The sequence below is a fragment of the Paramormyrops kingsleyae genome, chromosome 18 (assembly GCF_048594095.1).
Source record: "Paramormyrops kingsleyae isolate MSU_618 chromosome 18, PKINGS_0.4, whole genome shotgun sequence".
Taxonomy (NCBI): Eukaryota; Metazoa; Chordata; class Actinopteri; order Osteoglossiformes; family Mormyridae; genus Paramormyrops; species Paramormyrops kingsleyae.
The window spans coordinates 10715017-10738002 of record NC_132814.1 but is presented as its reverse complement, the minus strand read 5'-3'; the positions used below and the strand labels follow the sequence as shown (position 1 = coordinate 10738002).

At 42.2% G+C, this 22986-nt stretch overlaps 1 protein-coding gene and 1 long non-coding RNA gene across 3 annotated transcripts in view; one reads left to right on the top strand and one right to left on the bottom strand.

Annotated features, from left to right (window-relative positions):
• The window catches only part of arhgap42a (Rho GTPase activating protein 42a), a 55100-nt gene that overhangs the window by 14238 nt on the left and 17876 nt on the right, over positions 1 to 22986 (bottom strand). The window contains exons 4-11 of one of the 2 annotated variants that reach the window (XM_023800459.2): positions 11098 to 11169; positions 5941 to 6042; positions 5677 to 5787; positions 3679 to 3783; positions 2926 to 3055; positions 2438 to 2538; positions 2033 to 2142; positions 1260 to 1316 (exon numbers count right to left, since the gene is read on the bottom strand). In XM_023800459.2, coding sequence (XP_023656227.1) covers positions 1260 to 1316; positions 2033 to 2142; positions 2438 to 2538; positions 2926 to 3055; positions 3679 to 3783; positions 5677 to 5787; positions 5941 to 6042; positions 11098 to 11169 — 788 coding nt within the window. The remainder of the gene's footprint in view (positions 1 to 1259; positions 1317 to 2032; positions 2143 to 2437; positions 2539 to 2925; positions 3056 to 3678; positions 3784 to 5676; positions 5788 to 5940; positions 6043 to 11097; positions 11170 to 22986) is intronic. The other variant, XM_023800460.2, reaches the window with a different exon arrangement.
• Positions 9842 to 22986, top strand: part of LOC111837965 (uncharacterized) — a 29714-nt gene continuing 16569 nt past the window's right edge. Inside the window, exons 1-2 of the long non-coding RNA XR_002836776.2 lie at positions 9842 to 10477; positions 12884 to 12987. This is a non-coding gene — a long non-coding RNA (uncharacterized lncRNA). The remainder of the gene's footprint in view (positions 10478 to 12883; positions 12988 to 22986) is intronic.

Genomic DNA, 22986 nt, shown 5'->3' with positions numbered 1-22986 from the left:
CTTGTGCTACATGTGACAGGCTCTGCCCCCATGACCAGCAAAAGCAGTTGCAAGATGGATGGATTTGGCATATGTTACCGCTTCCAATTCTTCAACGTTAACCGGCTTAGGGCAAATGGGGTTTCAGTCTCCACCACAGAGTTTACCATTTGTTACCTTAACATACAATCTGTATTCTGGCCTTATTGAAGCATCACAATACCACAATTTCTAATGTCGGTATATAACATGTTATATGATTAAACGCACTTTGGAAGTGAAGTATACAGAAGCAGAATTCTTCTATTTTCTTTTTTTTGATAGAATGATGACGTAAGTTGAAAATCTGCTCCTAAAAATACCTTTCAGTACAGCAAACTGGAGAGTAAACATAGACCTGACATAGACCCGCAAATAGCAGACCTGCTCAGACAAAACACATCTTTTTACAGCGAACTGGAGGGTAAACATAGACCTGACATAGACCTGCGAATAGCAGAGCTGCGACGCTCAGACAAAACACATCTTTTTTTTTTTAATAACAATGAATAACGTTCTTTATTGTTAGCTGTGGAATTCTCACTGCGCCACTAAAGAACTCTACTAAAGAACTCTACACCGTGCCTTTGCCATGTGATTAGCTTTTCGGAATAACTAATGATTTTTGAATTTTTCTTCCAAAACCACTGAACAAAACTTTTCTAGAATTAAGTGAAACAATTCAGCAATACAAGACGTGCAGCAATATTTTTCATGGTGTGTGTGTGTATATATATATGTATATATGCATATATATATGATTTTTAGTGCAGTATTTGTGAGACAGGAGTTGTTATATGTAACCCTATCAAGCTGGAATCTGCTGCAGAAAAAGGAGTTTAATTGTCTTTGGTAGAAATATCAATGACCAGATAAATGTTATATTTCATATACAAAGCTGCAGGACAGCAGAATGACATGCAAGTGTAAATAAAAATTTTACTCTGATACCAATTATAGGTGGTATCTCAGCTATTTTATAATAATCGTATAAAATAATCGTATAAACTCGATTAATAGTAATGAACATCTCATCTGTAATGAGTGTGCGTGTGGGGGAAAAAAAATTACCGTGAAATTATTTTTACATGCATTTTAATAAATCTACCCTGATAGGTAGAGCGTGATTGGCTAGAAGGAGTGGAAAGTTCTCTTCATTAAGATCAGTAAGTATAAATCGTTAGGAGCACATAAGCGAAATCATGCAACTACACTACAAAGACATTATGCTGGTAACATACCGGGCTTTATAGAAAATTTGAAGAGGTCTGAAAAAAGTTCCATGATAGACGGTATTTCTATATTAACAAAGAGAGGGGGAAATGGGTACACACAGAAAATAAAGCTGCTGTTTTAATATCCCACACTGTGGAACGGACACGTGTACAGAAAAGTACATAAAAACCCTTTTAGAGACATTCTCACTACAGATTTCAGGTAAACCCGAATTTCAGAAAGTGTAGCTTAAACAGAATGAAACTAGATCAAATCCACTGATTGCATCTATTACTGGTGCCTTTAATAAATGTCAGTGCCGCCAGAAATTTTTATTAATGCATCTATTTGATTGTTGCATGAAGATGTTGTTTTTTCAGACATTAGCAATATCTGTACAACGTGAGATATCCTGGCAGAGTCTATATAAGAAGTTTAGAAGTCATTTCTGACACTTTTTCACTGGGTAAGAGGCTCATCCACATCGGTATGTAATTACGTATAAAGTACGGAATCGTACAGGGCCTTGAATTATGATGCAGGACATTTATACGCCGTTACATAGTTTAATGCCATACTAAATTATTATTCTATTTAGTTTAGTAGATCAGTTCTTGATATTCCTTAGCAATAAGACAGAACTTTGAAAATGTCTAAATGGTTTCAGGTCTGCTAGCTTTGAACACTAAAGAGCTTAATAAGGGATCCGCAGAACCAGGAACAAACACGGATGGTTACAACCCAGCACTGGTCATACATAAAACAGCATTACGGTGAACGGACCGGAGTGAATACAAACCTCTCCACCACCTCAATGTCAAAACAGAAGCGCTTGTCAATTGAATCGGTCTTCCTCCGGATGCAGGATTTCAGCTTGAACATCTCAGGCGAATTCACAACGAGGCCGTTCTGATGCACCAGCAACAGCGGAAAAGGGGGTTTTAATGCCTTCTGAAAGATTTTGTGACTACAGCTACAGTACCACTAATTTGACAGAAAAGCATCTTAAATGTATTCTATTTCAGTTCATAACATTAGGATTTCATCTGAAATGCCAAAGAGCATTTTTTTGACGTTTGAGATATTTTGCTTTTATAACCGGATAACGCAACAAGAGAAAACAACAAAAGTTTAGAAACCCAAAATGAAAAATCACAGTGTTATATCACAGTAGTGTACAAAATGTGCTAAAATATCCCTGTACCTGTTTGGCACTAGATTTATTTTCTGTGTTTGTCATGGTGAATGTCTTGGCCGACTTGTCATATGTACAGTAGTGCCCCGTCCATGTGCATCCCAAGGGGCCTGGAAAAGAGAATCACTCGTGTAAAAATACAGCAAGATACCACAACAGCGGCACACATCTCTGTTTTTTCCTGGAACACCAGATCCTGGTGCAACTTTCAAGATGAGCTGCATAATTAACTCAAAGATCAGGATAAGCGTGTTTATCTGTAACAATTCTCTACTTTTACGAAGGAGCGGCCTCTTTGATACTGTCATTCAGGAAAAATAAAATTAGACAGTAAAAACAAATCGAAAGAAGTTAGTAAACTTTAGGGACCCAAAGCAATTTACCACTTTAAAGTGTTTTCACACAGCAGGTAATGGCCAAAAGAAAACAACATCATTTAAAAAAAGAGCAAGAAAGGAAAACAAAACTAATTTTGGTAATAAAACTAGAAAACATACGTTTTTCTTGGATATACAGAAAGCCCTCCATGGTCCACTGCCCCGGGGCTTTGTAGTCCTGATCCACAGACCGTATCCTCTTCATTAACTTCTCCACTTCCTGCCTCGTGCTCTCAAAGTTGTTTCTGGTCTTAAAAAGGCACAAGGGAACAATGGAAGTTTAGATATCTGCTGCACTATGACACTGAAAAATTACTGAAGTTATAGAAAGGTGATTTTATGTACGGCAAAGGTAGAATTTAAAATGACTGGAATACGTGTTTTTAATGTTGATAGCGGGTACTTTGAGTTACTTTTCATCGGGGGACTGTAAAGGGGGCACTTGACATTGTTAAACCTGTAGTCATAGATGTGTTTAGCAAAAATGTTATGTACTTGGGTGGGGCCGGCATGATGTGGAAATACCCAGTCATTATCTGTAGATGAACCTGTAATTTGACAGTCAACTGGATTAAAAAATGAGTAAAAACATAGGTATGGCATTGGCCACACTCACCTATGCTGCTGAAAATACAGCACCCCTTTCAAAATCGTTTTTAAAACCAAAATGTTGCCTATGAAACCTTTCTATATAACTATTTACGTCTGGAGAGAGACCTGCCCGATAATATAAGAGCTGGGAACATATTATGAATGCCAATCTTCATGGTATCAGTATGACTTTAAAATCTGACCGGGAATCACTAGCAGACGGTCTAGGTAGAGAGGTCTAGTCCATTGCGTCACTGCGGCAGACTGGAAATAAACTCTTACATTTTGTAAGTTGAACTGCAGCTGCTGCTTGTAGGGCTCAAACTCATGTGCGAGCTCATAGCCTTCGTGGTAGAAGGTGAACAGACCCTGGAGAAATGCTAGCAGCTGAAATGGAAGAGGAAAATAATCATACATTAATCAGGATGTAACAAGCAGACTAAGTCAGAAGGAACAACAGCTACAATCCAATATATTTGTAGAATTGTTTTTTTTTTCATTTTATTATGTTTTATTTTTTAAAACAGCATTTTTTAAATTATGTGAATAATAAAGGTAACACTTAATTTGACTGGGGTAACAATGCTAGTTTTAGTTTTAATAATTCAATAATTAATATCCATAATAAATAAGTTGTTTATGTAGAATTGGACATTGCACCAGCACTATGACTCTGACCAGCATACGTGGTTGGAAGATTGATGAATGAAGAGATGGATGGATGGATGGATGGGTGAGTGGGTGGATGGATGGATATACAAATAAATAAAAATAAAAATCACAAAAACACGACAAAGTCAACAGCAGCCTAGGCCATCGTGATGTGTGGAGAGCATCAGGACTGCAGTGAGGGCCATAACAGCTGCCACTCTTCTGGAAAGACGTTCCACAAGATTTTGGAGTGTGTCTGTGGGAATTCTTGCCCATTCATCCAGAAGAGCATTTGTGAGGTCAGGCACTGATGTTGAATGTGAAGGCTTGGCTCTCTTTGGATCTCCATCCTAGTTCATCCCAAAGGTGTTTGATGGGGTTGAAGTCAGGGCTCTGCACGGGTAGGTCAAGTTCTTTCTCTCAACCAACCATGTCTTTATGGACCTTGCTTTGTGCACTGGGTCACAGTCATTCTGGAATAAGGCCCTTCCCCAAGCTGTTCCCACAAAGTTGGAAGCATAGATTTGTCCAATATGTCTTGGTATGCTGAAGCAGGCAGGTAATGTTCTCCTGGCAACCAACGAGACTGCATGGCTAGGTGCTTGATTTTATACACCTTTGGCAATGGGTCTGAATGAAACACCTGAATTCAATGATTAAGAGGTATTTTTTCCATATAGTTATATTACAAACATTACAGCAGACACCCAACCTCTCCGGGAAGTTCCAGGAATCTCCCGAAAACCGACAGCAGCTCTTTGATACCCATAAATAATGCACAATGTCTTTGAAATCTGCCATTCTACTGTTCAGTGGTGGCAAGAAGTGTGTTACCACAACCCTGTGCCAACAGGTTAGCAAACCGCCGCCCTCTATTGCCTGTTCCGCATATATTTTACTCACCAGTACCCCAGCTGGGAAATTTTACTGCCAGCATCCTAACACCAACCGAGCAACCAGCATTAGACTTGAGCAGCAGCTAAATCTTACTGTCTTACCATACAGACATTATACGCCGGTATTCAGTATTTTGATGCATTTGATGGAGGGAGGGTATTTTTGGACAAAAATAGCATGGTATCCACCTCCCTGAAATCAATATGCCTAAGGTGGGAATCCTGTTGTAACACGAAAGCTCATCCTGCTTGTGTTTCCTTTGAGTGCCATAATTCCCAAATACAGACCTGGCACAGCTGGGTGTCTATCTGCAGTTTGCATGACAGAGTTTCTCTTTTGCAATGATCAAATTGTTCTTAGTAGACTGAAGGTAACGAAATGAGCAGCATATGTAAACACGTAAACCGTAATTACGAGTACAGACTAAATAATTAGCTGAATCAACAAGCACACACGGTGTGCACACTTTCAGTCGTCGTTACCATTCACCATGACAGCCAACGCTTCAGTCTTTTCCTGTTCCTCACAATCAATGAAGTCCACTGACAATGTTTATGTTAATTCTACATTAATTTGGGGATTCAATGTATAAATATTTATATGATTATAAGTTGTAATATTAGGCGATTAGTTACATTTTTTATTGATTCACAGCCCTATATACATACATACATAATTTCTTTTTTGAACATAAACAAAAATACATTTTAAATAAGCAAAAACATAACTTACTGGTTCTACAAATTCAAATTTCTTCTTCTCTTGAACTTCTTGAATTTTGTAGACGTATTCAAGAGAGGCGTCATAAAAGATTTGTCTTTCTTTATCGATCTGCATATCTGCCTGCGAAGCAATTAAAACCTTAGTTTAATGGGACACAGGAAAACCCACCTGCACAGTTGATTAAAGACACCTCTATTTACTGGGGTAAATCTGCAACACTTTGGTTTGAAAACGTTATATAAATAGAGACAGATTAGCATAACTAAAGCTTACCTCCTGTAAAAAGGCCTCTTTCTTTTTTGATGACAAATTTAGATGCTTCTCCAACACTGAGTAATATTTTTCAGTTTCCTTGTCAAATTTTTTCTTCCCTTCCTTCAAAAAATAAACAACATCACGTTAATTTAAACAAGCACTGGAATTTCCTGCACTGTAATTACTTAGATAAATGTGTAATCTTAAGTCAGATAAAAAAATACACAGAGCGTGTAAACAAACCAAACATAAAAGTATAATCCCAGAAATAAAATTATACCATGATAATTCCTTTGGTCATCAAAGCAGCTCCACTTCATTTGAAACCAATAATCATAACATATCGGCGGCTTATGGCCTGTAGATGGCAGTGTATACACATCACTACAGTTTAAGGGGCACACCACAACCTGTACACACACCATCTTTAAAGGCTAAAATAGCAATAACACACATAGATAGACGCATCCAGAAAATTGCGGATCAGGTCTTGAGAGCTACCTATACCTTAGGTATAGGTCTTGACAGCTACCTATACCTTAGTTGACCACAGAAGCTAGGAGGTTTTTGCATCATTGCAACAGGATATGGAGAGTCTCCGTGGGCGTAAACCCCACCACAGCCTGGGGTGGGGGGGGGGGGGGGGTCTGCCCGAGCCTTCTGAGCCGAAGACCTGAGAATTCCTTGGGTATGACGTCAAAGCAAACCACTGTTTAGTCCCTGACGTAGTCTGAATGCTCATTTAGGACAACTGGGGGGGGGGGGTCGTGACCCAACAGTGAGTAGCGGGACCATTTTCAGTGGGTCGTGTGTGTTTTTTTTTTTTTAAGTTACTTTTACTGTTACCACCCACCCCCTCCCCCACCCCCACCTTCCTGGCCGACAACTTTATTGGGTCGTGACTTAATGGGCAGGGAAACATGCAGGTCCTGAGGCCAAGCTGGCTGAGAATCGCTGCTTTCGGAATTTTGGACAGCTGAAGCTTTTTTTATTGGCATAAGGAAAGTAAGACAAGATAAGATAGATCTTTATTGTCACAATTACAAAAACAGTGAAAAACATACTATAATTGTTTAATATAAAAAAAGGGGAAAAAAGAAGATAAAAACTCCAGATCTACTTTTATTGGTTTCATTATCGTGGCAAAAATTACGTTTAGTATATTCATTTGCTGATTATACTAGTCAAGGCATACATTTTTTTTTAAAAAAGGAAAAATAAAAATATCTTCACTCTGTGCAGCATAACCTCAGGCTACGTCTGCAAAAAACCTGCATTAACTAGAAAAGTGCAAAAGCTCCCAAAGTCTCAAAGGCAAAGAAACAGAACGGGAACTCGGGGAAGCAAAAATCAAGGTCTGAGAGGCAGACCTGGCGCGCGTTATAGCAGTACAGAAATAGTGAGCGCCACTTCCTGTGCACTGCTGAAACCCTCTAGAAGATGCAAGCCTTCTTCCGGTAGCTGTCACTGAAAGCAGATCTGGATTGTTTGTTTTCTTATTGTGACATTAACAAACCGTTCCCATGACCCCTCGCAGTGATCCCCAACCTTAAAACTCTCAGTCACTGTGAAAGCCAGCCAAATCGCATGCTTAGGAAGTTGTATACAGGACACGGCACTGTTTGAAGGCAATGCATTCCTTTTACCTAAAACATTTACATTATTACATTTTACTCTAGTTTTTATGTTTATGTTTTTTGGAAAACCAAACTGTCTATCGACTTCACTTATAACACATTATATTTGCAGGGTAAGACACAAATATATTTTTCTTCACATCAATATTACAATATCTCAATATATAGATCACAAGCAGAAAGAGCTGTCTTCCTCTCAAGAATTAGTTCTATTGTATGGGATTTCTCAGCCAAAGCTTTATATTAGCATTATAGATTGCAAAAATTGAACATAAGCAGGGTTGAGAATCATGTTTAGAGAAGTGAAACCTATAAGCAGTCATTAATGTACAGGGAAGTATAAGCAGTCATTAATGTACAGGGAAGCATAAGCAGTCATTAATGTACATGGAAGTATAAGCAGTCATTAATGTACAGATAATACTGAGTGGACCACAGTGAAACAACAATGATGAAGATGCTGGCATCACAAGGTGGTTGCTAAGCATCCACATGACATCATAGTCCCAAAATTGGGCAAGATACAATATACTATTTAATTGTTCTATATTAAAGAAAAACTGTACTGCACTGAAAAATTGCTTCTAATGCGGAGCTGTGGTTTTTAGGCAGAGGAAAGCCATTTTGCTTTAATGGAGAGTTAATAACCTTGCCCCAATATTCAGAAGGAATCCCTTGACCAGACTCCCAAACAGCAGAAAATATTCTATGAATGTCTAGCTACTGAAATAAATTTCCCTACCCTACAATTCTGTCAGCACAACCACACAGGAGAATTTGCTGCAATAATGTCACAAATGGGAAAAGTTTCAAATAGTTCTAAAAAGATCAATCATTAAACAGGACATTTCTCTGACAGCTGACAATGATTCGTATCGTATTTATATTGATGATAACTTTGCTCCAGATAATTCTTAACAGGTGGTTGGAGTCCACTTTTCAGTTACTAAGCAATATCTTTCACCCTGTACCTACATCAGACACCATATTCATCAGGCTGGCCAAAAGTTAGGCCATAAAGAGGACCAGAAATTTTACTATGGGCTGTTTTTAAATCAAGACCTCAGAAGGGAAAAATTTCTGGACTTACAATTAAGAAAAAAGGGCCAACTATCCGATTCACTGGTCAGCTTCCAGTGAGTTCAGAAAGCATTTGGTAGACTCATCATCTTTCGCCCGCTTTCAGAACTGTTTATGTAAATTACCCAAGTACACTAAATTTAGTTAAATGTTGATTTTTCTGAAAGAGAAATTAACTATGGCACCTATGAAAATATGTGAGAAATATACTGTGGTTAACGAAGGAAAGGTTATTTATAGGTTAAATGGATGAGTACCACCCTTGCTCTGCTGGAAAGAATATGTTACTGAAGTGATCGAGGTTTTGAAGGTGCAGCTGATTGTCAGATATTATCAGACAAATTTTTATTCCAATGCAGAGCCAATCAGCAATGCTAGTAACTGACAGACTCCAAGGCATAATAGACGTTAAAAGAAATTGTGATTTTGCTGTAAGTTAGTGGTTCCCAAATGGAGAGGACCCCTCCCAAAAACACTGGCCAGATCTCATGACCCCCGTTAGATACGATAAAAGCCACCAAGTGGGGTGGGGGTGGGGGGTTCCTGCATGATAAATTTCACCGACTGGATGCTAAAATAATTGGTTAAAACTGCTACCAATTAAATTAGTCGGGGGAGGGAGGGATCTAAAGGTTGCCATATATATGAGGAATGATCAGTGCTGCAGTAGTCATAAAAACCAGGAAGGTAAATGAGGGGGAAATGCTTTCAGTTTACGGGAGCGGCGTATAAAAGGCAGAACCGAGTCAGCAAGGACACGGGTCAAAGCCGCACTTATGGAACTATGGGAAAAACTCTAATCCCAACATGACGACCTTAACCCCTACCCAACCCTAACCTCAACCATAAGTAACCAAACTAAATATGAAACTTTTGGCATTTTTAGTTTCTTGATTGCAGTCACAGATCTTTGTGGGGTCCTGAAAAATAGTCCCTACAACGTCAAAATAACAGGTTTTTTATCATATTGTGTAATATATACATGACCGACCCACGCAAACACAACGGACAACACAGACACACTAATGTTTAGTTATGAAACTGGCGACTTCATTTCACTAATGAAGATTAACTAGGAAGTGGTTCATTAACAAATAGCATGACAATATAACATACGGGTCTTGGGAGAATAATGACACTGAAAGAACACATTAAAATTGTGGAAGCATCTTATTTCATACATGCTATTTAAAGGCCCTTTCCATTTTTCAGCAGTTTGACGTTCGATCGTGGTGTATAATCGCTTCAGTGATATTGTTCTCATGAAAGCCAACCAACTGTTAGCAGATCCTACTAAGGCATTCCTAATGGTCCATCAATGGGAAAGGTGGGAGCGGGATTCGTAGTTAAAAAAAGAGCGTTTCACTTGGCTGGAGAGGACTAAAGAGTAAATGACCTCACTCTCAGCAGCAGCTGCACTGCAGGAAGCCAGAAAGCCCAAATAAGGCAGAATGTTTAGACTCTCGGATCCTTTCGGAGTTAGCTCATCCGACTTTCGACTTTTCCCAACACTGGACCCTGCAGTGGCTGTGGGGGTCAGTCTCCCGCAATCACCAAGGATTCCCAGCATTGAGCAACACTGGTAACCCACCGGTTACTGGTTTTTTATCTTGCTCTGCTTAGTAAATGTTTATCCAGAGTGGGGGGGGGGGGGGGGTGACTATTTCGAGGGAATAGGTTGTGGAAATAAAAGTCCCTGCGAGTGACAAAGTCACTGATTTTTAACGAGTTATTTCAGAAACGGTGGGGAAAAAAAATAGTGCACATAGACGTACAAGTGGAAGATGGATGGCAAGTGACACTGTTTATTAACGAAAACCGAGCACAGAATTTCTTTGGTAAGATTAACCGTGGCTGTGTGTTTTGCAAGAGGGCTGCCTGCGATCTTCACAGGCAGGAGCTTTCAGCGTGGCTGAAGTTTATTTAGCATGGTGCGATGATTGTAGCTGTTCTGAAGGCACGTGAAGGATTTGTGTTCACAGAGAGTTTGGTTTCATATATTTAAGTCCAAAATTCTGGATAAAAATGGATAAACAGAAGGTCGAATGGCTGTGCATTGCTCTGTGGGATAACTGAAGATAGTTTTCACGTCCTGCACACCTGACCTCCCGTCTCCTCCTTGATGAGCCACGCTTGTTGCTTATTACCCATTAGTCTTTGTACAGTATATAAGTCAGATCATAAGTAAGACCTTCTTAACCCAGAGACTGCCTGTACATAAACAACCATTAATAATAAAATATACTCTGTATGTTTAACCAGGCACCAAGCTGGGTGATGTAAGGGAACAGACACTATAAAATACCCACTACCACCATTTTACTGTAGTTACCTTAAAGCTGCAATTTGCTTAGCTTTTAACTTAGTGTACCTTATACATATATATGCTGATTCTTCTAAACAAAAGTAACATTTACACTCTCTTAACCCCAAAGTGCGACCAAGGGTTTTGACTTACTTTAGCCGCACCGATTTGCTCTTTGCGAAACTTCTCCAGTGGCGTGATCAAGACGTCATCTGCATTTTGTATCTGAAACGGAGTAGAAAAAATGTTTGTAGGATGTGCACAGATTCACGAATCTACAAAACATCCATCCATCTTCCAATGGCTTTTCTTAACAGCCTGAGACAGGGGTGCACCCTGCACAGGATGCCAATACATAATACCCAGCAGAAATATAAACTACAGCACGTAAAATAATGGGTCTGCCCCCCCCCCCCAACCTGAAATCGATCAGGCACGTAGGCAGGTAGTGAAATTGCCCCCCTTGAAATCTGCTTCAGCCCCCCTGTCATATCTTATATGATGTTTATCATTTATCTGCTTAAATGCTCATATTGGCTTGGTGTACATAGATTTACATTTTTACGGTTTTCTCAGGAAACACAAAAAGATTCTCGTAATGCAGTAAATCGTCTCAATAAAAAAAGCCTTTATGCACAAGTAAATGGTTAGACCACTGCACTTAATTGCAATTTAATGCCATTTAAAGTACTCCTGTAAAACGGCAAGAACTCATACATCTGGCATGCAGTGGAAAGGTATGAAGAAAAAATAAAATAAGTGGCTCTGCATTTTCGAGCAAAGCTGCACGCTCGCCCCAATGAAACACAGCTCACTGCTTCAGGAAAAGCAATGCAATTTAAATTGTTAGTAATGCAACCCGGACCCAGATAAGTGGCAGAAAATGGATGGACGGATGGATGGATGGATGGATGGATGGATGTATGTTAGTAATGCTATATCCATACTTTCAGAGTATTCTCCTTATTTCAAACACATAAAAAAGTCTGATATAAGACATATTTGTAAATTACTATAAAAGAAAAAATGTATCCATCTCATATTTCCAGAGGAACAACTTGCAACATAACTATGGCCATTGTGGTTTCTGTCAGTTACTCCAAAATGCAAATTGAGTCAACCTTTATATTAAGCAATTATGCACCTCTTCCAAAGAACTGCTACCATCAGACAATGTGATTAATTAGTCCCAAATGATAATTATAATATACACATTGCTTCAAAAATTGATCAGTTCTGTTGAAAACAGATTTACAATTCAATCACCCACGGATCATTGATGATAAAGATTTAAAGCATGACAAAGCCAAAGCATGATGTTGGATTAGAAGAATTAAGTGCTACATGCATTATTTTATCTATTATTAGATCATGTCCATTTTGAATCTACCCCAGTGCAACGTACACAGGACTGCCTATCCTTTTGCATGGTGTGCTAATAATAATAGTTTTCATGGAACTGGACAACCTGATTTCCTTTTAGTAGAGACCTTTTAGCTGTTACTTATTAAACAGGCTAAAGATTACAGTGACTGGGTTCTCAGTCAGACCAGAATCTCAAACATTCAACGTCCTGCGTATTGTAGATCGATTCAGAATATGCACGATGATTTCAACAGCATGTATACCAATGCGAAAAAGTGCTCATGATTACCGAGTTAAGTCAGAAATGCCAATAATTTCAATGCTGAAGTTTCAACAAATTGCCCGCCTTGGCCCAGACATTCTGACCTTGAGGTTTGGGTTGACTACCAAAACAATAATCTACCTTTGTTATGGCAAATGCCAAAAATAAGGAGCATATTGTCAACGAGTAAGAAAGCTAAACGAAAATTCCATTCCATCTGGCACCAATATGGACGTAATAATAATAAAGGCTAATACACAGTAGCACAATCTATGTTAACAACTGGTGTTACTCTGTGTCATTCTGTGGCAGCTCATAGTGGCTCTACCTACACTCTGAACATCTGACGACTTCAAACAACCTGCTGATACACACCCAGGACACCTCTGTGACATCACAATAAGATTCAAGATCAGGTACCCAACCCCAGCCACACTCTGACAGCAATTTATTTACTTCATCAATGTATATATTGTATCTTTAAGATAAGACAGAACTTTATTTTCGCTATTACAAAAACAGTGAAAAACAGTTCAACAGCAGCTCTCTGTTTAGCAGCAAAAGTTATAGTAATAAATAAGAAATATGAACAGCACACAAAAAGAAACAGCCGTCCTATTATAGTAACATTAATGAGAATCCTCTCATTAATATTACAATAGCTTAAATGTCCAAAGATGTCTGTTTCACAATGGCAAACAATTCTTTAAAATTACTGTTATTGTGCATCTTGAGTACAATATTTATGGTTGTCTGTGCATGTGATAAAATTAGCAATAAGCCCTATAAAACAGCTATTATTTTAGAAATACCAATTCAGCCCTGCTACAAAGTGTGATATAACACCACAAATCTGTTTTACTGCGAGTTTCGGAGTCGCATTCCCCTAACCCTGTTTTTTTGCATTGGATATGTGCACTTTAGTATGTGATTTTCGTGAATCTGAGGATTTTCTGGAATGCATCAGTTGGATTGTAGTAGGACTGACTGTACTGTAGTTTCTTTGAAAGAATCATCTATGTTTTTTCAGGTGTTTTTGTGTCCACAAGTTATTCATTTCAAAAATTGTATAGATATAGCTGTAAGCTATATACATTCAGGAGTGAGGAAGAGTATCACCATGATCATTTCAATATTTATCATCTAAGATCTTCTAAACAAAAGTGTCATCCAAGCCCACACTTATAAGTAGAACCAACAGAAACTCATTTCTCATTGTGATAACTTACCCTGCACTATACCTCTGGGCTATATCCACATTTTACAAATCAATGACTTTGCATTTATCCTTTTTGAATGTCTTCAGACAGCTTCTGTGACTTAATCTTTAATAAACTCTTATGCTACATCCTTTGTGAGTCCAAGCCAACATAGAATTACCAATTTACCAAACTATGACCTTTTTCAAGACAATACAGTCATGGACCAAAAACAGAGCCATTTGGTATTACACTAATTATGCTAATACATGCAAGGATAGATGTACGATCTGTGCTGTTACGCAGTTTGTTTCTTAAAAAGAGAAACTCCCCAACTCATCCAGGTTCATTCAAACATCAAAAGACAGATAGAAAGTCTAATCCTCATCCCACCTGGTTCAGTCTGACCTTCCTTTTTGTTCCTAACCCTGGCCTACAGGCCTCTCAAAAACAAGGCAAAGTGATCTGTCAGGGTAGGAAAGATCTGGCATGAAGGAGCCTCCTCACATCTTCAGGACTGGTCAGAATTCACGGACTGGAACTTATTTGCACAATAGCTTACACATGAGGTACACACTGGCATTGAGGAGTGCACGTCCATAGTACTGTTTTATATTTAAACACAAAAACGTGTCGACAATGCCACCATCAACAAATGCATTTGGAGATCTCCCAACCAGAAACCATGGAAGACTAATAAGGTCCAGAATCTGCTAAGAACTCACAGCACAGCCTTAAGGGCTTGGTACAGTGTACTGTGCTGTCAGGTCTAACTGAAAAAAGGCATCAAATGTGCCAAGACATGCTTTCAAGCATTTGGATCAAGAACCACTTCAACAATCAATAATCACAACCCAATCACTGATTCCAAAAACAGGAATACCCCGCCCCCCACCCCAAGCAAAGATGCCTCAATATTAGAAGACCTAATTAGATTTTTTGCTTAATTTGACAAAGGCAACCAAGACAATGTTCTGTCTGTATGAGTTCTGTCCACAGCTAACAACTGAGCATTCACGTTATGCACACATAACATATGATGCATGTTTCGTGGGGGTGAATGCAGGAATACAGTGGGCTCAGATGGAACACCTGGACAGGTTATCAGGGACGGTGCTGACGAGTTGCAGGGTCACCTCATCAAGATCCCAAAGAAAGGAAACCTCAGTCCCTGCTCAAGCTACACAGGGATAAAGCTTTGGAACATCCCAGGCAGAGTTTTCAACAAGATGACAGATGCCACAGGACCCCTGCTCTGGGATAAGTAGTCTGGCTTCCATGAAAATAGATCTTGCATTCACCATATTGCAACACTGTGCATCATCCTGGAGCAGTCGCAGGAGTAGAACCCTCCCCTGTATGTCAAATGATAAGAAGGTGTTTGATAGTTTGGACTGGGAGACAGAATGGGGTGCTGAAGATGATCACCAACATCTGGTGGGGGGTGACCTGCAGAACAGCTCATGGAGGTCAACTCACAGACGCCTTCCGAATCCAAACAGCAAGTAGGCAGGGCTGTTTGTTATCACCTTTCTTATGGATCATGAAGAAGTCCACAGCACAGAGGCGAAATGGGATCCAGTGGAACACCTTGAACACAGCTGGATGACCTCTACTCTGCAAATGATTTGGCTCTTCTCTCCCACACTCAACAACAGATGCAGGAAAAGACCAGCATTGTCATGGAAAACACAGCCACCCTGGGACTTAACATCCACAGAGGAAAGATCCTCAAGGTAATCATTGCCAACACATCCCCTATCACACTGGAAGGTGAAGCACAAGTAGAGGTGGAGAGCTTTACTTACCTTGACAGCATTGTTGACCAGATGGGTAGGATGGACACCAATGTTAAGGTTAGGATCAGCAATCAAGGGCAGCTTTCCTCCAAATAAAGAATATCTGGGGATCCAGGGACCTGTCCATCACCACCAAGATCAGGGTTTTCAGTACCAATGTGAAGTCAATCCTACTCTACAGAGCTGAGACATGGAGGACCACGATTAACACCACCAACAAGATCCATTATTTTATCCACACTTGTCTGAGAAGGACGCCCCAGATTCACTGGCCTGACACTATCAGCAACCAAGAACTGTGGAGGCAAACAAAACAAGAACCCTCAGAGGGAGAGATCCTCCTTCAACACTGGAGGTGGACATGTGGATAGGCCACACCCTCCGTGAGCCAGCTTCAGGAAAGATCCTCACATGGGATCCCCAGGGAAAGAGGCTGGCTGTGAAACATCTGGTGCCCTGACCTAGAAGCAGATACGAAGAGAAAGGGCCACACCTGAGGGCAAGTAGAGACACTGACCCAGGACTGAGATGCCAGGGAAGCTCTTGACAGTGGCCTATGCCCCAGGTATTGGGTGAAAAAGAGAGCTGACGAGTTGGAGGAATTCACTAATAATTCAGCCTCTAATAATTCAATCTGTCTCTATCCCAAGCCATTGTCCCAAAATACGTCATAGCCTTCATTGCATTAGTGCCAAAACATACAGCCATCAGTAGCCTGGACGATTTGCTCCCAATTGCCCATACCCTCATCACCATGAAAGTCTGTGAGAGGCTGCTCCAAATGCACATCAAGGCAATCATGCCAGCATCTCTACACCAACACCAATATCACAGATCCATGCCCTTCACACTGTTCCAACCCAACATGACAAACAGGACACTTGCATTTGGTGCTTTTCACTGACTGTAGCTTTGCTTTCAGCAAGATCATCCCCAAAAGAATTTTCTCTAAATTGCGTGACCTGGGCCTCATCCACCTCCTCTTCAGCTGGATTTCTGACTTTCAAATTAACTTCCCTCAGACAGTTAGCCTAGGATTCCATCCATTCCCTGCCCTGACACTTAACACCAATGTACTCAAAGGCAGTGTGCTGAGTCATCTTCTTTATGCCCTATACACCCACGACTGTGTACCCACCCATACCGCAAACAGGATCGGCGATGAGCTGACTGACAGGCAGGAGGTACAGCACCTATCGAAATGGTGCTCTGAGAACAATTTGACACTCAACGGCATTAAGACCAAGAAGCTCATCATTGTCTTTAGAAAACGTAGCAATAAGATTGCTCCAGTCTACATGGTGGAGAAGGTTTCAACTTGGGTACTCAAGAGGACCTCTCCTGGACAGCAATCTCCAACTCCTGGTCAAGAAGACACAGCAGTAGCTATACTTCCAGAAGACACTTAAGGAAGCCAACCTTCAACAACCTGATTACAAAAAGTTGTCAGCAATACCTACCTTCATAGCTGGAGGCACTGCCTGCCTGCAAAGAGCTACTAACGTCAGGAGAGACCCATGACATAGAAAAAAGCACCGCAATCAGGCTAATCCTCACCGTCAGGTAGTTAGCTACGTATTAGATACAGAACAAATTCGATCTCTTGCTTTTATTCAGAGCCAGAACATTTTGTTTGAGTTTAGATCTCAACAATACAAAGGTAATTTCTGCTCAAGCAGGAGTTGATGTTGTCCAAATAGATATAAACGTTATCTAAAAATAGTGTAGAAACAAGCACTTACTCAGCAAATAGATTTAAAACATATATATTAGTATCAAATTCATGGCAACAGTACTAGAAACAATTAATACTCAGCATCTTGAGTAACATCCTTTATTAATTCAGAAAGGACATCAAGTAATCTTCAACTTACCAGTAAGGTCTCACTCAAAATAAATTTGCTTTTTGTGCAAAATAAATTTGCTTTTAGTTCATTAATAAATACAAAATGCTAAATTGACACAAAGAGTATATTTAAGTAAATACATTAAAGTGTATTTAATGGCATTATAAGTAATGCTTTGTCTGAGTGTACTATGGGCTGAAAAGCAGGAACATTTCTACTGCTTCTGGAGTCTCAATTGTCTTTTTTAACACCATCCTTCACTCAGTCGAAGAATGAGGCAATTTGGATGTGTCACAAAGGCCGGATCCAGTCACAAACAGCACTGCTACTGCTGCAACCGTGTCTAACAAGCATGAGAAGAAAAAAACTGTGGGAAAGTAACAAGTGAGATAAAACACCAGCAAAAAGATTAAGCTGATTAGGACGAGTAACAGCCTTCGCAAAGATGCATGTAGCTATAACCGAACAGCAGCTGTACTGTATTCCTGTACATATCACACACTCACTTCATTCTATGAGTAACATAAGTGGCACTGCTCCTTGACTCGTTACCTTTTAAGGAAAAACACTTTATGCAAAAGATTCAGTTTTGTGTTTCTGAAAGTAGATTCTAGTGTGTAAGAACATGTAACTCTGAACCAACCGAAGTCCAAGAACTTGTCAAAATAAATTTTAAAGGAGGCTTATTTTTAAGCTTGTTTTTAACCATGAATTAGGAGCTAAATCTATTGGAACTTTACCACCATGTCCTGTATAAACGTATCCACTTGAAACAATATCATCATTCTATATTTTCACTTACAAAAATAAAGTTTAGGAAGATAATTAGAAAATGTTTAGCTATAATTTAGCTTTTTCTACGTTCGTTATAGAAACACAATCATCTTGGGCTGCTTTTTAAAAAGCTGTAATCCAGAGGCCAAGCTCGCTGAAAAACACTCCAAAATATTATTTGGAATTGAATGATCTGGTGACAAAAGATATTTCCCTGAATTTCTACGTTGAGAGGAATCTAGTTTGCTAAGACATTTTCTCTCTCTCGGTTTCTATATACAGTCATTGACAAAAGTCTTGTCACATAAGGACATAGTAACTTAAAAAGGCATACTGTATAACTTTATTTCTAATCAATCAATTGTTACAATAAATGGATCAATTTAATGCCAAGGACTTTCACATTAATAACTGGGTGCAAAATGAAACAGTCAAAAAGTGTCCTGATGTTCACAGCTTGTTGAAGTCCATAAACACCTGTTTTTGCAAGGGCAAAAGTCTTGTCATGTCTTTTAAAGATTCAACCAATCACAGATTAGAGGTTCACCTGTGACAAATACTGTAATTAACATAATCCCAGGTGTGTATAAAAAGAACCCCAGCAAACCAGACCTTCACTTGAAGTGCAACCTGACTTCTGACAACATGCCAAAGATTCAACCACAGACCAAGTCTGCTGAGGTGTCAGACATCGTTAATGTATCCAAATGTCAAGTGGAGAGGATTAAAAAAAGATAAGAAGAAACTGGTGATGTTCATGACAAGCCCAGGTCAGACAGACCACGTAAGACAACTCTTTGAGAGGACCGTTTGTTGCTTTGAAAGTCCAGGGCCAACCCTTTTTCAACTGCAGCAGAGCTACATCAGAACTGGTCACCAGAAACCGCTGTGTCTACAAGAACAGTTTCTCGAATTCTCGCACGCAGTGGTCTCCATGGCCGAATTAGTGCACAGAAACCAGCATTAATGAGAACACAACAAAAAAACTGTGTTGAATTTGCCAAGGCCCACAGCTTGCAGCAAGGATGGACAGTGGCAAAGTGGCAGAAGGTTGATTTTTCTGACAAATCATCCATTGAACTGCATACCAAATGCTGCAAATACTGCAGGAGACCTGTTGGAACCCGCATGGACCCAGGATTCACCCAGAAAACAGTCAAGTTTGGTGGAGGAAAAATTATGGTTTGGGGTTACATCCAGTATGGGGTGTTCGAGAGATCTGCAGAATGGATGGCAGCATCAACAGCCTGAAGTATCAAGACATTCTTGCTGCCCATTACATTCCAAACCATAAGAGGGGGCAAATTCTGCAGCAGGATGGCGCTCCTTCTCATACTTCAGCCTCCACATTGAAGTTCCTGAAACTGACAAGGATCAAGGTGCTCCAGGATTGGCCAGCCCAGTCACCAAACATGAACATTATTGAGCATGTCTGGGGTAGGATGAAGGAGGAAGCTTGGAAGACAAAACCAAAGAATCTAGACGAACCCTGGGAGTCCTGCAAGACTGCTTTCTTTGCCATTCCAGATGACTTCATCAACAAGTTATTTCAGTCATTGCCAAGACGTATGGATGCGGTCGTCCAAGATCATGGAAGTCATACATGTTATTAATTCTTTCTTCCAAGGCACCATGACTTTATGTTCTGATGTTATTGTAGCATGTTTGTGTATTCTAAATAAAGTATATGTATAATTTCTACATTATTTTTGTATATGACAAGACTTTTGTCCAGGCAAAAGTTGACCTTTCTGTCCTAATTACATGACAAAACTCAATGAATGATGAAAAACTTTATTTTGGTATAATAAGCATAATCTAGAAGGCTTTGCCTTTCTTATAAGCCATTTCTGATTCCAACTGATTAACTACAGGTCAAGTTATTATTTGTCGTTCCAACAACTTGGTTAAGTGACAAGACTTTTGTCAGGCACTGTATATATACACTATCTTGATGGTAAAAGATATGATGCACCATACATATACATATACAAATAACTCACAACATGCACACTACACTTCCTGCTATGTGTTACTCAAACACTCCAACAGGGATGTTCTGAGCTCTGTACTTATTTGGTTCTGAAGTACAGGATCTGTCACCTAGAGTCAGAGAGAAGAAAGTGGCCTTACATGAAGGAGACCTCATCTAAAATCTGTATAAATAGCTACCATATCATTACTTTTAGAGGAACATACATAAAAATGGATTATGAACTATATTAATATTGTTTTATTATTTTAATCAGTTTTAACACAGTAGTGTTGAATTTAATTATACAGCAATATTTGCAGATTTCTGTTTGGCATTATATTAATATAAATTAAATGCATGTGCTTGTGTACAGACAATGGCCGTGACAGAAAGACTCAAGATGACGATTTTGCTTGATTTGTTTGATCAGTTTTCATTGGGGAGCTCCACAAATGCTTAAACTTAAAATGTTTTTTTTTTTTTTTTAATTATAGACATTTTACAAAGTGTTTTACAAAAACTTTTACTTGCAGCAGCCCAGCTCATACCGTCTCTGGATTCCAGCAGCTCTACACGCAGAAGACATTCCAAGGAAGTGCCATTTACTTAGTAATGTAACACTCAGCAGTTCTACTGCCAGCACAGCAATTAGAAAAACATACAATTATATAAACCAATTCCTTTTATATACTTTCCCAGGAAAATTAAGGCCAGCTCAAAGTCTCTGTCACGCCCCGCTCCGTCCGCTCCCGATGTGTGCCACGCCCACCTCGTTACCTCGTGTTCAGCCCTAATTGTGATTGCCTGTGTCTTGTTAAGTCTAGCTTGTCTTGTGTATTTAGTCCTTGTCTGAGTCAGTCTTCCCCAGATTAGTCATTGTATTGTCCGTACCTGTCAGTCTGCGTGGAATAAACCCCGTTACCCTGACTTCCTGGCTGCTTTCGCCGGCTTCCCTGCTCGCTTTAAGCCCGAACGTGACAGAATGACTAATCTCTCGAACACGCTCAGCGCTGCCTGGGAAAAGCTTCCCCTTGATGAAGAGATTGTTTGGTGGACGAACATGCTGGAGCTTCAAGGGGATCCGATAGCCCGCCCACTGGTGAAGAAATGTTGGGTGCTCCTGAGACAGAGGCACAAGATCGGTGAGGAGCAGCTGCGTGACAAGGTGGGAGAACACCTTGAGCAGCTGAGGGAGAGAGCGGCAGTCTGGCTGGGCCCCTTGGGGTACACCTCCTGGGAGCCGCCCCCCGACTCACCGCCTGCCTCGATCCCGGTCGCTAGCAAGCCGGGAAGGACTCCAGCCTCAACCCCACCGCGAAGGACGTCACTTCAGCGGCGCACACCTGAGCGTGACGCGGCTTCTGCCGCTCAACCCCCCAGCGTTGGGGAGCTGCCCTGGGTCCCAGAGGGCTCCGCTCTCTCCCGCTCCAAAAAGAGAGGCCGGAGAAAAGGGAGGAAAACCCAGCCGGCGACGCTCTTCTTGGGAGCATGCTCCCTTCTCCCCGCCTGGGAAAACGCCGCTGATGCCGCCCTTCCAGGGATGGACCCCGGCGTATCCATGCCGGAGCTGCTGGCTCCGGACCTGCTGGTTGCGCTGCCTGCTGCCGCCGCCGATCTGCCCGCGGCTGCGCTGCCTGCTGCCGCCGCCGATCTGCCCGCGGCTGCGCTGCCTGCTGCCGCCGCCGATCTGCCCGCGGCTGCGCTGCCTGCTGCTGCCACCGATCTGCCTGCAGCACCGCCTGCTGCAGCTATCGCGATGCCAGCAGCACCACCCGACCTGCCCGTCCTGCCTGCCCTCCCAGCTGCAGCTAATGCCGCTTTGCCAGCGGTCCCGCCTGTCCTGTTTGACCCGCCTGTCCTGCCTGGTTTGCCTGCAGTCCCTGTGGCTGGCCCCGCTCTGCCTGCGGCACTAACCACCGAGGCGCCCCCTGCCGGCCGCGTGGAGGCCGCGCCCGCCGAGGCGCCCCCTGCCGGCCGCGTGGAGGCCGCGCCCGCCGAGGCGCCCCCTGCCGGCCGCGTGCTGGTGCCGCCCGCCGAGGCGCCCCCTGCCGGCCGCGTGCTGGTGGCGCCCGCCGAGGCGCCCCCTGCTGACCACGTGACAGCGGCGCCCGTCCTGCCGGCTCCTGAACTGCCTGTCTCGCCTGTCCTGCCGGCTCCTGAACTGCCTGTCTCGCCTGTCCTGCGGGCTCCTGAACTGCCTGTCTCGCCTGTCCTGCGGGCTCCTGAACTGCCTGTCTCGCCTGTCCTGCCGGCTCCTGAACTGCCTGTCTCGCCTGTCCTGCCGGCTCCTGAACTGCCTGTCTCGCCTGTCCTGCCGGCTCCTGAACTGCCTGTGGTGGCCGCAGTGGCGCCCCCTGATGGCCGTGTGATGGCGGCGCCCGCTGTGGCGCTCCCCGCTGGTTGCGTGCTGGCGGAGCCCGCCGAGGCGCCCCCTGCTGGCCGCCTGCCCGCGGCCCCGCCTGAGGCCGCCTCTCCCGTCTTGCCCGCGGCACCGGCTGCTCCGCCTGCGGCCACGCCCGCGGCACCGGCTGCTCCGCCTGCGGCCACGCCCGCGGCTCTGACTGCCCCGCTGGTTGCCTCCTTCCTGACTCCCGCGCCCTTACCCCGGCAAGGCCGACGCCCCCCAGGACCCCGCCTGTCAGTGTCCCGAAAGGGACGGGGTCATAGGCGTGGGGCCCGGTTCCCGCCCTCCCTGCCCCCTGGCTCGCCCTCGCTCGCCTTGGCTGGGGCTCCGGGGCCGCCTGCGGTTCCTCCGGCTCGGGGTCGGCGGTCGCCTTCGGGTCCCCCCCTGGATCCGCGGTGCCGGTCCTCGGTCGCGCCT